We start from the raw sequence: 22,294 nt of genomic DNA on the forward strand, positions 1-22,294 counted from the left end.
CGACCATGGCATGTCAAAGACTCGACTTGACTCGAGTCTTTAGTCCCTTGTGACTTGACTCGAGTACCAATTTTTGTGACTCGATTACAACACTGGCCTTTACTGAATGCAGCCACCACTGAATTATTTTAATAAAATGTGTATCTGGCCCCATCTAGTGGGATACTACTGCAACTTGCATTTTAACACAGAAATTATTTAGTTACTGTACTGGTTTGTTTTTTGGAAAACAAGGCTTATTTAACATCCTGGTATTGTTTCCTAAGAACAAAGGTGAGATAGCAGGGTAAATACATATTTATGAATGCTACAATCCTTCATTTGTTAAAAGAACAATCTATTTAAAGCCTTCCTTAAACCTGACTTTAAATGTATGACCCTGCCCTCTACATCATAAATGTAAATTTCAAAAATGCAACATGATTATAATAGTTAAGCAAATCATAATGAATTGTGGCACCATAACTCAGTCAAGATGGGGTTTCTATTGCACCATATTTGTGCCATTGGTTTATGAAAGAATTCAACACAATGTTATGAAAACAAAGAAACTATGAAACATGCCTTTCTGATATATTCTAGTTATTTCTTGTTTTCATATAAAGGTAAAAAAAAAAAAAAAAAAAAAAATTGCTATTGGACCAAAATTTAGGAAATCAGTGACAAACTTAGAACTGAATGGTTTCGTAGTGTTCTTTGACAACATCTAGAACTATCCTGAACCTCGCCACCAACACACACGTACACGTTTGCTGGAACCACCTACCCGATAATGATGACAGTAAAAGTACTTATACAGATATCAATTTTGTGTGACAAAATAAATCTACCTGCTACAGTTGAGCCAGTAAAAAATGATGCAATGACCATCTGCATTTTGTCTGCCAATGCCTGTATTTATTTTGAATTGTAACCACAAGCAGGAAAAGTTATATAGTATAATGAAACAGTCTCAACAACATCATAGCATTGCATTTGTTAAGTTGTTGTTATAAAACCTACAGCAGGTGTGCAAAAGCCTTAGACATGTTGCATTTTTCTACTCTGATGCATTATGAGCATCAACAATTTACTCAACAGCTTTGACTTGCATAAAGAAGGAAAAACATTGAGTGAAATAGCTCGCATCACTCGATTTTCAAGGTGTGGTATCCAAAGCATAATCAACAAGTACAGAGAAACATCATCTGTAATTGACAAACCCAGGACTGGAAGACCCAGAAAAGCTGTCGAACAAGGATGAGCAATAATGAAGATAATATCCTTACGGAATAGAAAGAAGACAGGCGTTGAATTGACAACAGAACTGGCAGAAAACACAGGTGTCGTCCGTCAAATTAACAGTACGAAGGTCACTCTTGAAATCAGGACTTAAAGGATGTGTTGCATTAAGAATACCTCTGTCAAGAAAGGGGAACAAGATTAAAAGACTAAAATATGCACAAGAACACAGAAATTGGACTACAGAACAATGGTCAAATAGTAAAATTGATGATAGTAAAATGGTGGATCATGGAGTGATGTGATCAGATGCCGAAATCAAGGTACATTGCTATCGGAAGCGATGAAATCGGTCAAGGAGAACTTCAGCGATCAAAACAAAGCGCACACATTATGATAAAATGTACCTTGTGTTTAAGAAACAAAGCCATAACGTTCATGCTAAGAAGCGCTATGTCTTCCGTGGGCACAGCCTCCATATTTGCAGGATTATAAACATAAAATGCAGTGCATGGTGGGATAATGTCATATTAATTCCCACAGTCCATTGTGCTGCTAGGAACTGTAACTAAACTATTTTAATAGTGTTTGTACGCATTAAGACTAAACATGAAAACGGTAGTTTTCATGTTTATTGACCCTTTGAGCAGTTCTCGAGATCAGTTATGTAGTGTGGACAGGGCCTTAGAAAAACTGCACTTTCAATGGCAATGTTCTCAAAATCTATAAAATCTTTTTTTTTTTAATTAATGCATTTTTGGTTTTATTAAAATAAATGTTACATGAAACTATTTTCTCTTAGCTCAGTTTTTTACTTTTTTCCATTTATTATTACTTATTTGTTAGCAGACTTTAATTTAGTAAGTTAACCCATTTTATAAGCGCAGTAAGGCACTTCAAGCTGTGTGATACATTCTAATACCACCACGCCTTGTGGTGTTTGTTCCAGATGTCAGATCATTTATTTGATTTGTGTTTTGTTAACTGTAGATATGAACACACAAACAAGACACACAACAAAAGTATTCTAATGTATAAAATAGCTGTATTTGTATTTCTTTATTTATTTATTTTTACACAATAGGGAAAACAACTTTTGTAAAATTACATGTATCTTCAGTTTCAGTGTTGTTGCCCATTGTTACATCCAAGGTATCCATCTGTCTCTAAAATATGTATACTGCTCAGTGTGAGACCTTAAATTGTAAAATGAAAACAGAGTAAGAGTTCAGAAGATCTGTTTACACCTTGTGATTAAGCCACACTGTTAAGTAATGTTCTTAGAAAAAATTGTTGAAATTGATTACTGAAATGTCCTTCTTTGGTATAAATGAGTACCTATTTTTGTTAAAGCTTGAAAATTACATGTTGAACCCAGCCATTTGATGTTTACATACCAGTATCCCAAACTTCACATTTTAGAAACAAAAAAAACCACTTTTTATTATTTACTTCTAGCAAATGCTTTTGTGAATGTGGCATTCTTTGAATACATTTTTTTAAAATAGGAAACATAATAATGTATCTGTCTCACTGATAATCCTTTTTATGCATTATGCTACTCTTTATCCTACTTAATTACTGTGCTAGTTTTTCATTTTGAGACCAGACAACTTGCACATCTGGCAGTACTGTGAAACTTCTAATTCAAAGTAACTCTTAAGTTAAATAACTCATTATCACACAGAAAAATGGAACACTGATTTTATGAAATGCATTGCTTACACTAAAAGTTACTTGGATTTGGTCAACTTTTTCCTAGGCTGTCCCCTTTGAACTTGACGTGCACGGGTTCCAAATCCTAACGACTGCAGTGACTCAGTCATGTACCTCTGGGTAGGAGAAACGCAAAGCATCACTAGTAATTTTGCATCACCCCCTGTTGACAGAAAAGAAGATGTGAAAGACATTATCAAATTCAATTCTATCTAGTTTCTCTCTGATTGTATAATACCTGCATTGTCTGATCCAATGGTAATGCACAACCACGATATACTCTATAACGCAACATTATTTACCTATTGAATCCTGCAGTAAGTGGGTGAGCTTGCTGTTTCGATAGGGGATGTGAGGTCGTTGTTCTGCCAGTGCCCCAAGTACATCTGACAACGCTGATAAGCTGCGATTGATAAAAGAGGTTTCCCTAAGGGCCACACCAGTCACTCCAGACATTCCTACAAAATGAAAGTCTCATTATAGAAAGCATCTTAAGTTTTTCTATTTTAAGCGCATCACTATAGTTATGCTTTGAAGTGTCCATTTCTGAATAAGCAGTGTACAGAGAGAATGGCAGGGAAGGTCTCCAGTTCAAGTTTCAATAAAAGAGTCAATGATGAGTATTAAGTGATTTGGTCTCGAGGTACCATTACAGCATTATGAATGTGTCAATTTACTTCTCGGTTTGAATGAACTTACCGACACATTCGCTGCCTGCTAGATCAACTAGCTGTAGTTTAGTTTTTACTGGCTTGTGGAGCACTGGCAGCTCTGTCAGGCTGGGCCTGGGCGAGGGAGACCGGGAGCGAATCATTGTTTGTTCATCTGTAACCCTGAGTTTTGGAGGCTGCCTGCGACTCCTGTGGCTCAGCGATTCTTGACGCACACTTTGCAGGGAGAAAGCTGAACAGAAGACATACACAACAATGATAAACATCTAGCAATTTAGTTTTTTTGGAAGCAGTTGGGCATTTGCAAAAAATTTAATGTTCATAGATGGAGGATTAAGTGTAACAGAGAGGTAAATGTTATGGCAGTAGTTCAAAACATTAGAACAAACACTAAATACATTCAGAATACAATACATAATGGAATGCAGCTCCTGAGTTTAACTGTGCTTTGCACAAATAACCTAAGCATGCAGTTCTTACCTAGACCCTCAGCTGAAGCACACTGTGTCGTAACAGTGATGGTAACTACCAGATGAGAGCGAGAGGAGTCAGCGTGGACCAGTGTTGGGTGTTTTGCTCGAAGTTGCAATCCATGGTTAAAAACATGCATGATCTCTGCAGCATTTTCCACACTTCTGTAAAATACAATACTGAATAAATAACATAACTACAAAATAATATGCTTCACAGTTGGACCAAGGCTCCTGTTTTAATCTTCACTCAACCCACCTTGTATATATACTGCAGGTTTTTAAATTAAGCCCTTTTGCCCTGCCACCACATTATAGAGCAACATAAAGTCTGGAAAACTAAACATCTATCTAACAACGAACAAGACCATTGTAATGTCAAGGAGTGGTAAGGGAATACTGGCAATATTTTAACTAAACTGCTTTTAGAGACAGTTCTGACCCTCAAATGCAAACACAGTATTTTGTAAATGTCAATTATAGACCACTCACTCATGTGTCAAAGACGGCACATCGCTATTTCCTGTACTGGTTGTGATGACATCGCGCTTCATGATCAACATTGACCCATCACCATCTTTTGCCAGGAGATCAAAGATTTCATTGTTATACACTTCCACCACAGACACTTCGATGGAATGGCTCCCAGGCGATTTCTTAGATATCAGACTGCAACAATGAATTCATAAACAATAATTAATGACACTTTCTCACAACCATGTTTAGTTTTATAAGCAGATTTAAAAGCCCAATGGAACCCTGTAGAGCAACAGCTTTTACATGAACATGCCAACAAATGACAAATAATGCAAGAGTCAGAAGTCATTTATCGTGTCCCAGCAGTAGGTAACAAAATATGAGCAATTTATACAAACATGCCTATCATAATTAATTACATACACAATAGCAATAGGATAGACTAAACTCTAGGTCCAAAATTCTCTTTACTCATTTTCAATATTATCGCCCCAAGTAGGATACCAATAAAAACAAATGCAGATTTTTACTAAATGTTTATAACTGGGGTGAAAAAATTAAGTTTTGTTTGTTTAAAAATCTGTTTTTTCATATTACCTGAATAGCTCCCTTGTAGCTTTAGGGATAACTCCTTCTTCTGGTAACTCTCCAGTGCGGAAGCCATTTTCAGAGTGTGGCCCAATCATTGTGTGTGTCTTTCCACTTCCCGTCTGTCCATAAGCCATTATACAAACATTATACCTGAAATGCATTATTATAAGCTTGTACTGCTACACAGAATATGTTTTGCTTCAATGTTAAGTTTCTAAGTGATAATTCTGCAACCCCATTGTAAACTCCTAGACTTGCACTACCGTAGTCATGTGCCGATCACTCCTTAGTAACCAGCATTTCTTCCGCGACTAGGGATTTCAGCTCTAGGCCATTTACACTGAATTTAGATTAGATAGCATGGTAGCCAGATATATTAGTGTTATACAATAACCATTCACAGCTCTCAGTGTTTTTATGGAGGTCAGCTGTTCTGTTACTACTAGAGATGCTATAATTATGATTAAGGTTCCTACAAGAAGACTTTTACCTATTTTATCAGCTAAAAGCTAAAATAAAATAAAAAATACTTAGTGAATGCACAGACTTGCCTTACAAAACATTAGAATACAAAAGTTTATTATTACAATTTATTCAGATGAACAGCAATTGCTGTCATTAATTGTTCTGCAAAATACACATTTTGAAACACACATGAATATATTGGTTAATTCTTCCTCCTTCTTCTGAGCAACTTACCCATCCAGGAGGGAGGTAAGTAGAGGTCGAACTTCTTCAAACACTGTTTGCTGAGAATCATCAGGGCTATACGCTCTGTGAAGCACACCGTTAATACTAATTAATGAAAGTATGAAACTGCCACATGACCAATCGCTGCAGCCGTCTAAAGATAAATGCCAGCAAATCAAATGCATTTGAATCTGGATGCAATATAAGCTCTAATTTTCTATATTACCTTTCAAATTCAAACATTTTGTTCACAGTTGGATAACCTGATCTGGAGCACTTAACAAGGATGGTGTCCTGAAAGAAAGCAAAATAACTCATTTTAGTTTCTATAGGGACACACAAACAAATAGTTTAAGATTAATTATGTACACATTTTACATTAACAAAGAGGCATATTTATATAAAGAATGAATATTGGTACTGAAAATATATATATATATTTTAAACATAATTAAATAGAGCCCATAGTTGTAGCACATCACATGTAATTACAGTGTAATATTCTTACATCATTAACTGCATGAACCACTTTCTCTGAAGCTGTCGCAGACCTGAAAAACAACAAAACAAACAAACAAAAAAAAAACATTACTTATTGAAATTATAGAATAGTTGAAGTCCCAAGTAAGGTCCAAGCAATCACATATGATGGGATGGGTCAAAGCTATACACACAAACTTTTTACACTTTCTTATTCAAGATCTTTTAACCATTGCTAATTTGACTGTGGCCACAAAATGGGGCTACTGGACAGCGTTTTAATCAGATTAAAAACAAATGGTCAAACTCAGATTAAACTACGAATCTTCTACATGGTCCTGGATAAATTTAGCAGTCGCTTAGTGTGAATTACTTCTTATAATACAAATTCACTTAATACAAATTTCCTGTTTGTGCGAAGAATTTTGGACCCCCCCACACTGAAATACCACTGCTTCAGATTACTATTAGTGCTTAATTAGTTCCACCTGTAGAACTCCTCTTTTTTTCCCTATGGCCACTCTTCCTTAAATGCTTTTACTTGCTAGAACCAAATTCATTGTATTTATCTTGCTCTTAATTGTATTAATACTTGTACTGTGATTCTTGAAATGTATTTTTGTTTACGACTGTAAGTCGCCCTGGACAAGGGCGTCTGCTAAGAAATAAATAATAATAATAACAGTAACAACATTTTATTTAGAGTTGGTGTTGAACTTAAACCCGTTCATGGCCCCGCAGCAACATGAACCTACTAACTTCCATATTTAAAAGCAAGAAAATAACATAACCGTCTAGTTCTCTCTTGCCTTATTTTCAATGCATATCATTTAATCAATAGAGACTAAAAACAGACTAAACTAACAACTACCTAGCCTATATACAACTACCCAGCATATTGTGTTGCAGTCACACCACTGCTAACGTTAGCTGTTGTAAATAGTGCAGTGCAGACTATGGGACAAATGTTCGCGTATGGTGCGTTTCATTGTGTGTTTTTTTTTTTTGGTTTGTTTTTAAATCAATGTCGGACTTCTGGTGTCTTCTGAATGTCTTTTTTATTAGATTTAAACTGTTTAAAGGCAAAACAATAACAAAACAGAGAAAAACAATGTGTACACACTGAGCTAAAAAAGTAGAGGAGCAAAATATATAGCTTGCCTTCCCTTTTCCCTATGGGTTGGGCGTCTATGGTCTCAATCAAGTTACAGTTAAACAGGAGAAAAAAAAAAACAACTCTAAAAAGGTCAAGCACTGTATGTCCAAAAACATTTTACAGTTTTCCCACAATAAAACATATATTACACCCCCCCCCCCCTCGATTTTTTTGGCACTTATACACTAATCATAGGGAGTGACCATTTTAATGAAATTCCGTACAGACAGAAAACTTTCTTCACACATGCATACACACATTATTTTTTGAAGTTTTGAAGCTAGATCTACAAATATTCTGTTACCTGGACAGCAAATCTGTGTCATTGTTTCCAACATCAATAGATAAGAATGGACGCACCCGGCAATGAACTCTGATGTTCCCTCTAAACTCCTGTTAAAACAGGAGTTATGATTGGGCCTTCAGAATTTCAAGCACAAAAAGCATAAATGTGCAATGACATTCTAAAGATATAACTATCGAGTCCATATATGCAATGTCTTAGCTGAAATTTGTAGTATAGCCACACTTTCTCCACAGTTGCTGGAGTGATGCAGTACCTCGTTTTTAATATGCAAATATTAAACTCTAAAATGCATAGCATCAATAATGAATTATAGACAGACAGATAGAATTTATTTACAACTAGAGTGTTATGGAGGATTTTTCTCTTCTGTCTCTCATCCTTGTATTTGTTCTTTTCCTCTTGTAAAGATCTTTCCAGATCAAGAACTTGTGCCTGGAGTTCTGTGGCGAAATAAATATGACATTTGCTGTAGATAAAATACTACCAGATTTAAAATGCTATCAAGTACAATAGTATAACTTACACTGCCAGACAGATATAATATGTGCAAAACAACAGAGCTTCCTTGAGTTTACTGGGCTTCCTACAATCCATGCTCAAACCATTTTAAAAGGCAATATTCATCCATAATCACTTTTAAACCACTTTCACCATCTTGCATGCTTTTTCACTACTGCAACCCTTAGTACAGACAGTTACTATTTTGCATCTTCCACAAGAGGAGTCAAGATTGGCATTGCAGGCTTGCCTATCACTACAGTATGTGTACACTCTGCAGTATGCCTATCAACAGCTATTGTACATCCCCCACCTAAGCAACCTGTTTTCTGTGTTTATTACTGTAAACTGTTCATTGGAACCTGAATGCATTACAAACTAGCCACACCAACTGTATGTTACACAGAACAATCTGTAAAAGACCTTGTCCTTACTGTTCACATCCACACTGCAGTCTTGTATCTTGCAGCTGGCTGCTATGACTTTGTTAAGGAAGTTTTTGCTCTGCTGCTCAAGTTCTTTTGAGAAACCAGCGTATATCGAAGAGAGATCTCTCAAGTTTTGTTTTAATACCTGTAAAGAAAAAAACAAATGTACAAGACTGAGATTACCTAAAATAGCAATGCATACTATTTTCTACTTATTACATAAATACATTTTAAAAAGAGAACTCTTCTGAAATGAATACATTTTCAACACACTACAAAAAACCCCCCTGCTTTTTCTATTATGTTAATAAAGGAATGAAAAGAAAGCAAAACTAGTGGAACCTAACTGTTTCATCAGAAACTACTGCCAACTTGTGCCAAGAAACTACTGCCAAGATATAGGAGACATATACACAGAATGGTCATTCTTAAATGATAATCTTTTTACCAACAGGATCAAATGAAACACCCAGATAGGTTTTGTGAGCTGTTTGCTATTGACTGTACTGAAAAATGAAAACAAATCTTAATGCACTTGGCTGAAGTGAAGTTTCCAGTTTATTGAATGAAACAAAATCAACTCAATGAACATAGCAGCTTTGGTTTTTGTCCTTTTGTCACCAGGTCACATACCCTGACATACAACTAACTACGCTGCTGCATGATATATTCAAGTGCATGTTTAGAGTGAGGCCTGCTGGTAATGTTACTGGGAATTACAACACTTGGCATATTTTCTCATACCTGAACTTCCTTGAAGAGCCCATTTAAAAAAAGGTTTGTATTTTTGTTGTGGTTCAGTTGAACCTGATATAGGCTGCTAATGTAAGCCTCCTCTTCATTATTTCTTCCAAGTTTCCCATAACACTGTTAGATAACAAAAGCAATTTTTTATTTTTTTTTATTTTGCAAGTTCTGTGCAATAATGACAAATTAATAATTTAAGTGTTCAAATTTAAACAACTTCACCCTTAGTGACTGTTTATCCTTCTGTTATACTACTTCACAAGTAGTGCTGGGAGGAGCATGTTTTTTTTCATGTTATAATTATTTTAAACAAATATTCTGAAATTCTTTCATTTTGAATTAACTGGAGAACAAAAGTACAATGTATACCACATTACAGTAAACCAGATCTCTCAGGAGTAAAATAAACCAGGTGCGCCACCTTCAAATCTATTAAAAAACAGAATGTTGTGTAATTTTATTTGATGCCATTCATTGGTTTCTGGATAACTTTTTAATACAGTAATTAAAAAATGATATGCGAATTCAGTTTCCATCAGCTTTCGTTCCATAGACACAAAAGACCGTTACTTGGTTTTTATTTTTCAATTCGTTAATTCTACGGATGTTTTGTCCTGCCGGTACAAACGTTTCCTCCCTAGAATATTTATTTACAGTTTTTTTTGTTTGTTTGTTTGTTATACAGATATAAAAAATAATACGCATATATAGCTGTAAGTGTCAGACAATAAATCATTTTAATACTTAACCTACTTCGGCCAGTTTCAGGTGAAGCAATGCATTTTCAGTCTCCAGTTGAATAATTCGTTCTTCTTTTCCCTGAGAAACAAATGCAATTCAGACCCAGAGGTCATACATTACTGATTTAAAATATAACCACTTGTGCGATTCATTATAATGACAGTTTTCAAAGCCCATGAAACTTACGCGGAGTTTGTGCTCCAGCAAGTTAACTCTTTGAGTAAAAATTTGATTAGGGTTTATAAACAGCGGCATATTTTAAACAAAATGGAAAACTACAAATAAATACAGAGCCCTGATTTCAAAGCATACATCCGAATTAATCCCGTTTTGTTTGCAAAATCTGGCGTCAGCGCTATTATTACACTAGCACGTCAGAAGTAACGTACAATCTGATTGGTTTAACCTTCTCCACAATGACACGGTCGCTACATTTAAATCTTGCCGAATTGAAATAAACAGAATGTATTTATTCATTCCAAAGGAAATGAATGAGTCGATTGTGAACACGGTGTTTTAAATGCACGAAATGCTGGATGTTAAAGTAATCCCGTTTGCAGTTATACCCTGTTGAGGCTGTATTAACCTGGCAAAGAACTGGTACCTACAGCTTTGTCCTACGGGGATACAGCAATATTATCCTGCACAGCAGCACGTTCCTCCAGGGATCGAACAGGGTTTTGGGGTTGTTCCCTGCACAGTAATTCAGCAGATTACCTGCAGGTATACCAATCAGATTGTAAGGAAATGTGCACCATTTTGTTAAAAGGAACATTCTATTCTTAAAACATAAACTGTTTTAATGAAATAGCTGAATAAATAAGCTAAGATAAATACAGGAAATGTAGTGTTAATTTATTATGTATTGTTTAATCAATTGTACATGAAATTACAGTATTGAGGTAACAATGGATTATTATAAACCAAATGTATTTCTTGTTGCAGATATGAAGGGTCCATTGAATACTGCTGAAGCGAAATTATACCATTAAATAACACTGTTATTTTGTGTTTATATTGTTAATGTCCTGTTCCATTACCCACCAAAGCACTGGTCCTGAATTATTTTGAATGGAATTCATGGTAACATCAACACTAGGATATTCTTCAGGTGTAGCTGTTTCTCTAGTAGACAAACATTTCAACTAGATTTCATAGCATGACACTGGCACCATGAATGTTTACCACCAATTTACAACTATCAAACTGGAGACTACAACTATCAAACTGGAGCCGAGGGTGCTTAATACAGCTACAGATAATACAGATAAACCTTAATAGTGAAAATCCTGTAAATTGTACTTCTTTTTTATTTTGAAAATGTTCACACAGCAGGAAAACCCCATTAAGTTGGCACAGCCTTCTTGTTTTCAAGCTGGTATCCAAGCCAATCCTGAGAAATTCCGGCAAGTGCTCTTGATAAACTTATGGGAATGGTCTGTATAATGCAGAGGTATTATGTCAATGCAAAAACACATTAACACAAAAACACTGATGAAACTACTCAGACAAGCATATCAGGCAACAGTTAAATTAAAAATAAGGGACATAACTCTTCTAATACATAATACAAAGACAGTTTATTAAAAATAGGTTGCAAGTGAAATACAGTAGAAATGACAAACTACAGCAGTTTCAATGCTTTCTATTATAAACACACATTAGAGAAAGCACTCGAGAACACATACTACAACAGATCCTGAAAGTCCTACAAAATCCAGACACAAACACTCAACTTGTCCTCTTAAATCTTGTTAATTTTTACTAAAACTTGAAATACTTATGCAGTACATGGATGAATGTATTACAGGAATAGGTTTTTATTTTGAGCAAGATAGGATCTGCTGTTTTTTTTTTTTTTTTTTTTTTTTTTCTCTCTCAACTCCAGTACAGGCAACATCCTTAATGTGTTCCTCAACACACACTGCCCTTCAATTCACACAGACAGCAAAATCACACTTTTGAAAAATGAATCTTCCAATAAGTAAAAAAAAAAAAAGCAAAACAAAAAATATATATATACACTCCAATCTTCATTAAAGATCTGCAATTGTTATTATACAATCTGTAATCAATTTTTAAAGAATCCAGTCCAGAGCCTAGTTAAATAAACATTTGGTTGGAAACACCTTGAGAAACTTGAAGTACATCAGAAAAAAACAAAAAAAACAAATCTAAACAATGGTGTGAGGTCCATTTCCTGGGTGAGAGCCATATTGTTCATATCTGAAACGCAACGTGTTCATTGGCTGCCTGACCAAATAACAGAAAATAAGGCAGTCTGCTTAAAAAAAAAAAAAAATAAAAAATCTGGACCCCAATTGTTTAGTGCCTATTGCCTGAATGGGTAGTGTGACGATCCACCTTTCACCTTGAGGGGGTTATCACATTGTGTTAAATAATAATTATTCTTCAAAGCAGCAGATTAAAGTGACTGATCTGCAGATACCAGTTGAAATAGATGAAAAAATTGTGATACATAAAAAAATGTTTGTACAAATTCTGTCAAATCCAGCATATTTATTCAATTATGTATTTTTTGATTTACAAAATCCTCATGTAAAATGAAACTGTTTAAAATTGAAACTGACTATTTAAAGCAGATGTTGTAACCACAAAAAAAAGTCCTATTGGTTCTGTGTTATCAAATGGAATGGATATGGGTAACCTTTTCCATGCAAGTATTTCCAGTCATAGCTTGGTCCATATTCTTCTGTTATTGGGAATATTCACAATATCATCATCATCAATATGTAAATTTAAGACATGGGGACATGGGGGCACCAACATATTCACAGCCTAATAGGAATGATCATCCATAACTCCACAACCAAGCATTCTGACGTTAAACTATAAGTAAACAAGTAGACTGAAGACATCTTCACCATGAAACCAGATTATAAAACTCTCCTCTAGCTCCAATATCAAACTGGGGCTGCCACTAGTTAGATTTAGAGTTGACAGTGTTTCAATTTAAACCAGTTTGATCTTGGTCAATGGAAACATGAGCACTGATTTCATACAATTTATAGCTCAGTCCCATTGGCAGATGGAATGTGGAATTAGATGCTTCTAGAAATCAGGGAAATTTAGATTTATTACGGTATGTGCCAACTTGCTTATTTACTTAGTATACACTTTAATGTCTTGCCCCTGGCTTGTGCCTTAACACAAATACTTGACCCGCATCACTAGTTTGAAACAACAGTTTGAACCAATGGAATTGACCCAGACTGCTTTACCATTAAGAAGCACAAAAGGATTCAAAAGAAGTATTTATTTAATAACAGAATTGTCCTTTTAACTTGGAAATTCAGCTTGCACCAACAGAGAAAGCTGGAACTATTTGCTGCAATGACAGCTAAAAAAATTGGTGGTTTAAACTAGTCATTATCAAAGATTTCCAATGAAGCAAGCGACTACGGCTTGTAATTTTCTTTCTTTTTTAAACTCCAGAAACTATTAACCCGAAACCATTAAAAGAACACAAAAATATACCACCCTTCATGTGATTTTTTTTTTTATATAATTAAAACATATTTTACAGTGCTTTATTATAATATATCTTGAACAGTTCTCACTGAAAGTAAGCACAATTGTCTATTGCAACAATAAATCTAAATCATATTTAACAGTCCAATTATTAGGGAAATCAAAATCACACTGTACAAAAGGAAAACAGACGCTCTCCTCTTCCATTTGGAGGCGTTGCGCTCAATCCTGCTAAGGCTCCAGTTTTATTTTGTGTTGAGTTCGTTCTCCAACTCCATCAGTTTTCTCGATGCCTTGACTTTATTGGACACATCTTGTCCCTGGGAAAACAATCGCTGGCGTTCCTTGAAAGTCATACTCTCTGGAGCTTCGCCAGTCAAAGAATCATCTTGATCTTGACCACTGAGGGAAAACAAAAATAAATTAAAATCACTTGAAGATAGCTCTCATAAATAATTTGGGAATTTTGTGTATGTGCCCAAGACAGACAATTTGTAGTGCAAGTGCGACTATTGTGAGCACTTCCCAGTACTAGTTTTAAATGTAAAACACTTACAGCACATCGTGTGCAGACTGGCTGTCTTGTTATAGGCCCAGACACATTCAATTTAAACTAAAGATTGGCTGACAACATTGTGTAGCCTTGGTAACCTTAGAAATCCTGCATATAGTCTCAGGCAATGCATATGCTCATTCTCACGGTCATGCAGAAACTACTAGTTCGTTACTGTTTTGCAGGTATTTTATTTGCTGAACAGAAAAACATTTGGGACAGAACATGGATCACAACATGCTTTGTTCAGACACTTACCTTTTGACCCGTTTATCCCGTGGGTCCCTGTAAACTTCATGTGACCCTACAACCCCTGTTGTAGTTCCAGTGTACGAATTATATCCTGTTTAAAAACAAAGAAATAATTAATAAAACAAGCCAACAAACAGGACTGCATGGGGCAAAAGGTGCTGTATAATCAAAACCATCCAGCAGTGTTTTTTTAAGTGCTGGATGGGATATTCTGAACAATTACAAATATATATATATATATATATATATATATATATATATATATATATATATATATATATATATATATATATATATATATTTTTTTTTTTTTTAAGTTACAAATTTTGCTTGAACACGACAAGCAATGTTTTCTAAATGTGTAGCTCCATTTTTTTTTTCATACTTGGACCAACAATAAAATGAACATATTCTTACATGATTCATTCAGTACAACGTCTGTCATTCCAATCGGTAGTCTTTAGCAGATAAAGTCTTTTGTAACGTAGCAAATAGTTTTGAACTATTCAATTTAAATCATTTAAATTTACAATTTGCTTTACCATACAGCACCTTTATACTTGCATGAGGAAACAGTGCCAAAACCAGAGGTTTGACAAGCAAGCTGGAACACCAGACAAACTTTGCTTATTTATTCTGGTGACAACTGCATGTTCTACCTCGGATTCATTACAGTATCACAAATCAGCACTCCGGTAAAAATTAGGCTCACAGGTAGAATGTGTGTTAGCTTGGAATATATATATATATATATATATATAAGCAGTGCTATTCAGGAAAATAATGGTCTTCTAATTCTTTTAATAAGTGTTTGATGAACAGTAATTTACTTTTCCTTCAATTGCAAATGTGCTACTTTATGATTTTCTGAACTTCTCTCAAAATCTGATAATCTCTATAATTCAAAATCTTAATTATTAATATTTTTTAATTATAAAAAATTGATCACTTGGTATAAAGTTACTATAGCAGCATGACTAAATTAATGAATATACAGTATGTTGACTCAAGGAAACCAATTTTGTTCAGTGTTTGATGTATAGAACCCTAAAACCTCTCATTGCAGAGAAAACACATTTGATTGTGAGCTTAATGATCTACCAATGCACTGCTCACCTATTCCACTGGCAGATATCTTTAGATCTGGTTTTGAGCGCACCAAACTGCATTCTGGTATTCAAAGACTTTTAGGAAATAAGGTCTCATTAAGGCATGGCCTAGTTTCCAAACTGTTTCCCAACCACAAATTGAAAAATATTCAGTTTATCAAGGCTGGTTTTCCTGATTTATAATTTAGTTCCTGAGGCCAAACAGAATTTAACAGCAAATGACCACCATTTGCACACATTAAAAGCCTTTCTGAAATATTTACATATATTTTTATGATGACTTCTCTTGGGTCAAGCCTTACAATATGTGCACCTTGAAATACAAATGTATCCATTACTACTGTATTTGCATCAAACATTTGAATACAATAGAAACCAGTGGAATGGTTATAACATAAGGTAACACTTAGACCAGGTAGCTGTTCCAGTGATGTGCAACTGGTGCTTTCCTTTCTGCAGACAGTTGGACATACACCTAAAAAACTACAAAGCCCTTTTTGGCCCAAGAGCAAGTAGCCTTGCTTTGGAAGCTTGCTGCAGTCATGGAAGAAAACAAAGAAAAGGACGTTACAAAAGGCAGCTGACACATACATGTTAAGGCAGACACAAATACCAAGCTCCATGGTGGTTAAAAAATAGAAACCCGGTGAAACCCACAAACCTAGTGGAAGAAGCTAGGTATGAAGGCATCCATCACCAGTTCATTACTTTTGACAAACCATCAGGGGCATCCTTTTTATGCCATACCCTTTTGAATAACTCATAATATACTCTTTTATTAAAATAAGTAAACTGAGAATATAGAAGAGTCTTGGATGGAGAGTATGGCATAAGAAAGGCTGAGCGTTTAAAAGAGGAGGTCAATCAGATAAAACAGCAGAGCCAAAGGTGTGGGGAAAAAAGAATTTCAAAAGGAGGAGATCAAGGCAAAGCAGTGGCAGTAAATAGCAATCGATAGAAGGCTAGCTGAAAATAACCTTGCAACAAGTGTGAGAGGTTTAGGTTAGTCACTGTTAATCATCAATTAGGAAGTATAAAGCAACAGGGACTGTAGCACATCTGAACTAAACAACATGAATTTAGTGGGACGTTCCTGCAGTAACAATGAACCCCCAATTGAGGCCAATAGGATTAACCAAAAAACCTGAATCTTAAAACTGTCCTCAGTCCCATGTTGCACCATAAGCATTTGTTTCTGTAAATGGCTGCTGAAGAACCTTCGTTTTTTTTTTTTTTTTTTTGTTTTTTTTTAAATAGTACTTCTAACCTGTCAGAACCCTATCTATGCAATTAACACTGTATTTCATATCCGGTAACCCTTACATTAGTTGAATACCTGCAATGTTTTTGTCATTATGTTTTATATAAAATGACATCAGTTGACATGGGCAAATCAAGGATCTTGGCCATTTGCCCATTGTCCCAGTCCTATCATTTAACTAAATACTGCAACCTCAAGCTCAATTGAACCAGTTTGGGTGTTTATTAAGACTAAAAATGCAGATTATTTATTTCTGTGTTACAAAGACTTCCAGTATACAGCCGCCTTGAGTTTGTAAGTGGATGTTGTTTTTTTTTTTTTTTTCTTTTTAAACACGATGCCTTAAAACAGCATTGCATATCAAAATTGGTGTACAAATTTACTCTGGTATAATTTCAAATTTAAATATATTGCTAGTCGTACTTAGACTTGTTTTTTAATAACCAGTTGTTATCAGTAGGTGGAGCTGGTGGCCTTACAATGGTCTAATTTTTAAACTACCCATACTCTTTAAAATAACATGGTAAACGAAAGCTGAAATTGGTGTGGATCTGTCTACCTATTCTGTTGGATTTTCAATTAATCTTTTAAGTCTTTTGAGCGGCTTGAGTATTTAGACAGCCTTTAACTCTACTGCTTCTACTAACTGTTGCTAATTAGATACAATTCCTTTTACAGCCATTTACTAATGAAATGCTCAGTTTCAGTCAGATCAGTTCCCCTTTGCCAAGTGAGCACTGGAAGCCGAGGAGTTTTGTACCTCTGGAAACCAAATAACTATTTATTTTCCCAAACCACACCAAGCAAAAAAAAAAAAACATGGATGAACACCAAAACCAACAGTACTCGGATTTGAACAAAGAATAACTCTGAGGAAATTACCTATCTATTGCTTTTACTTGGAAGGGTGATTGGTAAGGACAGAGGAGAATTTGGGACAGAGAATCTCGGAGATTACCATGGATATAAATCACACTGACACGAAAAACAAAAATCAAACTTGAAAATCACGCACTGACAATTGGGGGATCTACAATCTACTAGACTAAGAAAAGGTAGGGGTGGGGGAGAAATCTCACCCCACAAAAAACACAGAAGAGGAGGGACACACAAACAAAAATAATAATAAAAAATAAGGATGTTTTTTTTTTTTTTCCTCTTGTCTCTCTGTCGCTACCTTTGGAGTTGCCGGACGGGTTGAAGCTGGGTTTGTTGGGAGGGGGAGGGGGCCCTGCCTTAAAAGCAGTACTGTTGGCATTGGCTGATGGCAGCTGGAATGAGTTGGAAAGAAAGATCCCATCAGAGACCGGGCGGGGCGGGCGGGCAGATGGCTGGTGAGGCTGCGGCTTGGGAGCAGGAGGAAGGTCGCCATAGGATTTTCTGGTGGCCGAGAACTTAACCTGACCTGCTAGGCTCGAGTCCTCCTCCTCATCATTGTATGAAACAAACTTGGCAGTGTACACTGTGTCAGGGGAGACGACCTGCGTTTTGAGGTAAGAGGTGTTTCTCTGAGGCGGGGGTGGAGGAGCGTTAGCTGAGGGGGGAGGGGGAGGGGGGAGCTCGTAGTCCCGGGGGAGGGGAGGCCTGTACAGACCAGGCTCGTCAGGTGGTAGCAGCTTCCGTTCAGCCTCATCGTGCTGTCGGCGCCTCTCTGCTTCCAAGCGGTTGTAATACTCCTCTTCCTGTCTCCTCTGCTGGGTGGATGAAGAAAGGATGGAGCAACACATGAACCAGGTTAGAATCAAAGTGGTGCATTTTTATTCTACCGAAGCAAACAAATTGAATAGAGTGGTTGTGAATGACACCTGGTCAATCATCCTTGCTTTTTCATCAGACCTAATTGCTATTGATTTATATGATATTAAAAGTGCCTATGGCTATACAAAATAATCTCTCATTTTCATCGACACTCATGACTGTCATGGTAAGTTGCACATATTTGCTCAAAACCTAGACACCTCAAATTAACCCGAGCAGTGCATTATTGCAGGCAAACAACTGCAAAAAAAAACCCCAAAAAACTATATAACCACAGTATGAAACATATTTTAAATGAATCGGTACCCCTAGCTTTTATGGAGACATGATATTGCTTTATCAATACTCTATTACAATGTCAAATACTTTGTGTGGATTGTTATAAAAACGAAAAGCTAAATAGCTGCACAATTTTCATTTTTTTGGTCAACCAGCTCTGAGATATGGAAAAGACTTTCTGACTATTATAGTTGGTAAACAGTAATTCTCAAGTAAAATTTCTGTGGATTTTGCAGGCAATGTAGGTTGTACAAAAACACAAAATTAAACAGCAGTGAGATCCAAACGTCTTGACTATGCCTAAATTAGGCTGCGTTCTTGGAAAGAAAAGTGCTGAACCTACCGTAGTAGCTGCTGTTTACTGTCTAATAAAAGAAAGGAAACAGCCTCTCTTATTTAACACTTGACATTTAAATCTAGAAGTGAGACACTTTATTAAAACAATTTTTACAGCTTCAATTATTATTTTTAAGAAAAGAACCACTGTGTGTCAGTTAATGACAAAGTAAATGTGTTGCCAATTGGGTTTGCAAATAATGCATTTGCTTGCCAGCTAAAAACACAGTGTTACAATACTGCAGGAGTATACAGTATAATTTTTCTATCAATTACATTTTTGCCAGAATAATAAGCATCAATCTTAAGAAAGAAACAATCAAAAATAGTAACATCATACCAGGCCTGTATTTTAAAATAAATCAGTCACCTCCTATTGAGGACCAACCCAAAGGAATAAACCACACAATATCAGCACCTTCTCCTCTGCCTCTCGCCGGTTCCTCTCCTCTTCTCTCCTGAGTCGCTCCTCTTGTTTCGCCCGTTCTTCTGCCTCTCGCTTGCGGATCTCTTCCAGCTGCTGCTTGCGTCTGCGTTCCTCATCCTGTAACTGGGGAGCACACAGGCCCTTTAACTAGCTCTCTCTGGAAAAGGCACCATCAACACTAACCAACACTTCATTTCTCCTCCAGAATGAACCATAAAAACAAACCAAAACCGACAGGATTGATCAAAAGCAAATCACTTTTCCTGCTTCAAGACAGGACTGCATAGAGTATTTTGGTTATATTTGGTAATAAAAAGGTAGAAAGCATGGTAAAGTAGCAAACCCCTCCACCCAAATACTGTTGCTTTACTCATTTTGGGTGATATTTGTAATAAACCGATAACCTTAACTTAAATATGAGACCATGTCACATGTAACCCCATAATAAAAGTTACAAATGTAACACTCAAATGAAATGTTAACATGCAGCAATGATGCTATGTGTAAATGTAGCAGTGGAGCATGTCCTCACAGCTGGGTTTTCAGCAGCTAATTTTCTTTAGTTCAAAGTACACATGCTGTCTTTCTACAGGCTTGTATTATTGAGAACAGCAGCAAAGCTCTTTTATAAGGACGCTGGAGAATTACCTGATATGTTTATATTGATTTACTTTTACTTCACAAGCTCACTGCAGAATTGTTATTTTTTTAGACTTGTGTCAAGAAAATGAATTCAAACCCATAATGTCTCTATTGTTACAAACTTGGCATTTGACTAATGCTCATTGCCAGATACTGTACAGTAGCCAGGCGCTCTAACAATGACACCCATTCCAACTTGGTCAAGTTGCCAGGTAGCCAGACAGAGAATCAAGTGGCTTCTCAAGACACCAGGTAATGTTCCCACAGCACTACCAAGCTGGCCTGAAAGAAGGTTCTTATCTTCTGTGGAATCATAACCTGCAGTAATTTCACCAGGAGTCCTTTTTTTTGCAGCAGCTTGTGAATGTATTTAATACAGGAATTACACATATTAAAAAAAAAAAAAAAAAAGTAAGGTATCTCTACACTAATTGAAGGCAAGTCATATCTACGGTGCATACACAGCTAAAATTAGGTTTGACATACTATATTAAAATCCTACCACAATAGGAAGGAACTAATCCTAAGAGGACTATTTAATAAATATATGTTTCATCAAATACTCACACTCCTTTTTAACTGAACTGTAGTCATATCCTTTGAAAGGCAATGCCAATAAAACAGTGAATAGATTTGTACTGCTAAAAAACAAAAAATCACTATATATGCTGTAGAAGAGTACAACCAAGAAATTTCCAACTAATATAAAATAACTTTGCACCGCTTTTTCAAAGTCTGCATCTTAAGGGTAACATTCCTCTTCCCTAGATAAGACACTACTCCATTTGGTTTAAAACAGGGGCAGCTGAACTTGATAACAAAACAGAACTAATGCTAAACACAGAAGCAAAAGAAAGTATAGAGATGCTAGCTAAAAATTCCATGCAATGCACATTCTGACCGCTACAGCCTCGTAAACAACTGTGTCCGTAACTATGTCCTCAAAATAGGCTTACAAACAGCTTCTAAAAGATGGTTTGAAAATGTAACACAAGTAACGCTCATTTCTAGGAGTTAGACGCTTTTGACTGACGCATTCACTAACAGCATGGAAAGGGTTAAACAATTTAGTTTAATTTTCAAACGCAGCCAGAAGGAGCTCTGCTTCAGGCTTCAATTCCAGTATGAGGCATAGAGCGCAGGCAACATAAAAAGGAAAGAGGCCAAAAAATTCAATAAATACATAAATAAATCACAACACAGGTGACAGCCGAGTAGGAAGAAGAAACATTGAAGAACATACCAAGTCTAGAACAGAGATTGCTGGGACAGCAGTCTGCTGCAGGAAATAAAGAAAGGAAAAAAAGACAGAGTGAAAACATCGTTTCAGTTTGACTCAGTGATCTGGCGCCAAGAACATTCCTCACAAACATGGGACTCATTAGCGTAGGCGAACCTATTCCCAGCAGTAAACACTCGGATGTAACTGAAGTAATGCATGATGTTTTAAAGGGAATTTCCAAAGCCTCTGCTGTATCAAAGACAATATTTTCCCTTTAAACAGCATTAGACAATGACCCTAAGAAAAAATGTTTCTACCTCTTTTAAAATAGTAATTTGTGTTTAAGGAAAATTCATGTTACAAAGCAACTGGCATTACAACACGATGCCCCAGGCATCCAATGTACATTCCTATCAGTTCACATAAATAAAGTCTGAATGAACCGATAGGCGATTTAGCTTGGATACTATATCCTTTAATCTGGTAATGCTCCAAATAGGTTCATAGCTACATGATCATTTTTCTTATTAACTGGCAAGGTGTGCAATTTAAACACCTCCTAAATGTTTTTACAGTAACTGGAAGCAATATAAAACTAAAGAAAACAAACAAACTTATAGTTATTCTCTTAGTGGGTTTTCTGAACATACAGCTGGTTCTGGCTGAAAGGGAAGTCATTAGTAAGGGGAATGAGAAAGGCAGAAGCAGACACAGAACATAACGTTTTATGATAAGCTTCCAAAGACATGCCATGAGACCATCATAACAAT

At 35.9% G+C, this 22,294-nt stretch overlaps 2 protein-coding genes across 24 annotated transcripts in view; both read right to left on the bottom strand.

Moving 5' to 3' along the window:
• Positions 1-890: 890 nt before the first annotated feature.
• kif25 (kinesin family member 25) lies at positions 891-10,763 on the bottom strand. Of its 4 annotated transcripts, none has more exons than XM_059025253.1 (16): positions 10,380-10,762; positions 10,206-10,271; positions 9,450-9,572; positions 8,712-8,850; positions 8,116-8,219; positions 7,777-7,865; positions 6,345-6,387; positions 6,063-6,130; positions 5,846-5,920; positions 5,153-5,296; positions 4,571-4,747; positions 4,089-4,243; positions 3,637-3,840; positions 3,240-3,395; positions 2,947-3,100; positions 891-1,400 (listed from the first exon to the last, which is right to left on the bottom strand). In XM_059025253.1, the coding sequence occupies exons 1-15, from the start codon at positions 10,446-10,448 to the stop codon at positions 2,955-2,957; spliced, it is 1,758 nt and encodes a 585-aa protein (XP_058881236.1). In that variant the 5' UTR covers positions 10,449-10,762; the 3' UTR covers positions 891-1,400; positions 2,947-2,954. The 4 variants fall into 4 exon arrangements, with proteins under 4 accessions (XP_058881236.1, XP_058881235.1, XP_058881234.1 ...); XM_059025252.1 differs by lacking the exon at positions 891-1,400 and adding an exon at positions 1,977-2,417 and having other exon boundaries at positions 10,380-10,760; XM_059025251.1 differs by lacking the exon at positions 891-1,400 and having other exon boundaries at positions 1,977-3,100; positions 10,380-10,760.
• Positions 10,764-11,754: 991 nt separating this feature from the next.
• LOC117411391 (afadin-like) overlaps positions 11,755-22,294 on the bottom strand; it is a 130,856-nt gene continuing 120,316 nt past the window's right edge. For 4 of the 20 annotated variants that reach the window (XM_059025262.1, XM_059025261.1, XM_059025258.1 and 1 more), the window contains 6 exons: positions 21,546-21,581; positions 20,870-20,899; positions 19,652-19,783; positions 18,038-18,554; positions 14,497-14,581; positions 11,755-14,087 (listed from right to left, as the gene is read on the bottom strand). In XM_059025262.1, coding sequence (XP_058881245.1) covers positions 13,931-14,087; positions 14,497-14,581; positions 18,038-18,554; positions 19,652-19,783; positions 20,870-20,899; positions 21,546-21,581 — 957 coding nt within the window. In that variant the 3' untranslated portion in view covers positions 11,755-13,930. The remainder of the gene's footprint in view (positions 14,088-14,496; positions 14,582-18,037; positions 18,555-19,651; positions 19,784-20,869; positions 20,900-21,545; positions 21,582-22,294) is intronic. The other 16 variants (XM_034018843.3, XM_034018844.3, XM_034018838.3 and 13 more) reach the window with 12 other exon arrangements.

This window comes from Acipenser ruthenus, chromosome 6 (genome assembly GCF_902713425.1).
Source record: "Acipenser ruthenus chromosome 6, fAciRut3.2 maternal haplotype, whole genome shotgun sequence".
Taxonomy (NCBI): Eukaryota; Metazoa; Chordata; class Actinopteri; order Acipenseriformes; family Acipenseridae; genus Acipenser; species Acipenser ruthenus.

Coding starts and splice junctions, on each gene's coding strand:
- kif25 (XM_059025253.1), bottom strand. CDS start 10,448: ATGCCGCTGTTTATAAACCCTAATCAAATTTTTACTCAAAGAGTTAAC. Junction 10,272..10,379: donor TGCTGGAGCACAAACTCCGC/GTAAGTTTCATG, acceptor TTTGTTTCTCAG/GGAAAAGAAGAACGAATTAT. Junction 6,131..6,344: donor TGGTTCATGCAGTTAATGAT/GTAAGAATATTA, acceptor GCTTTCTTTCAG/GACACCATCCTTGTTAAGTG.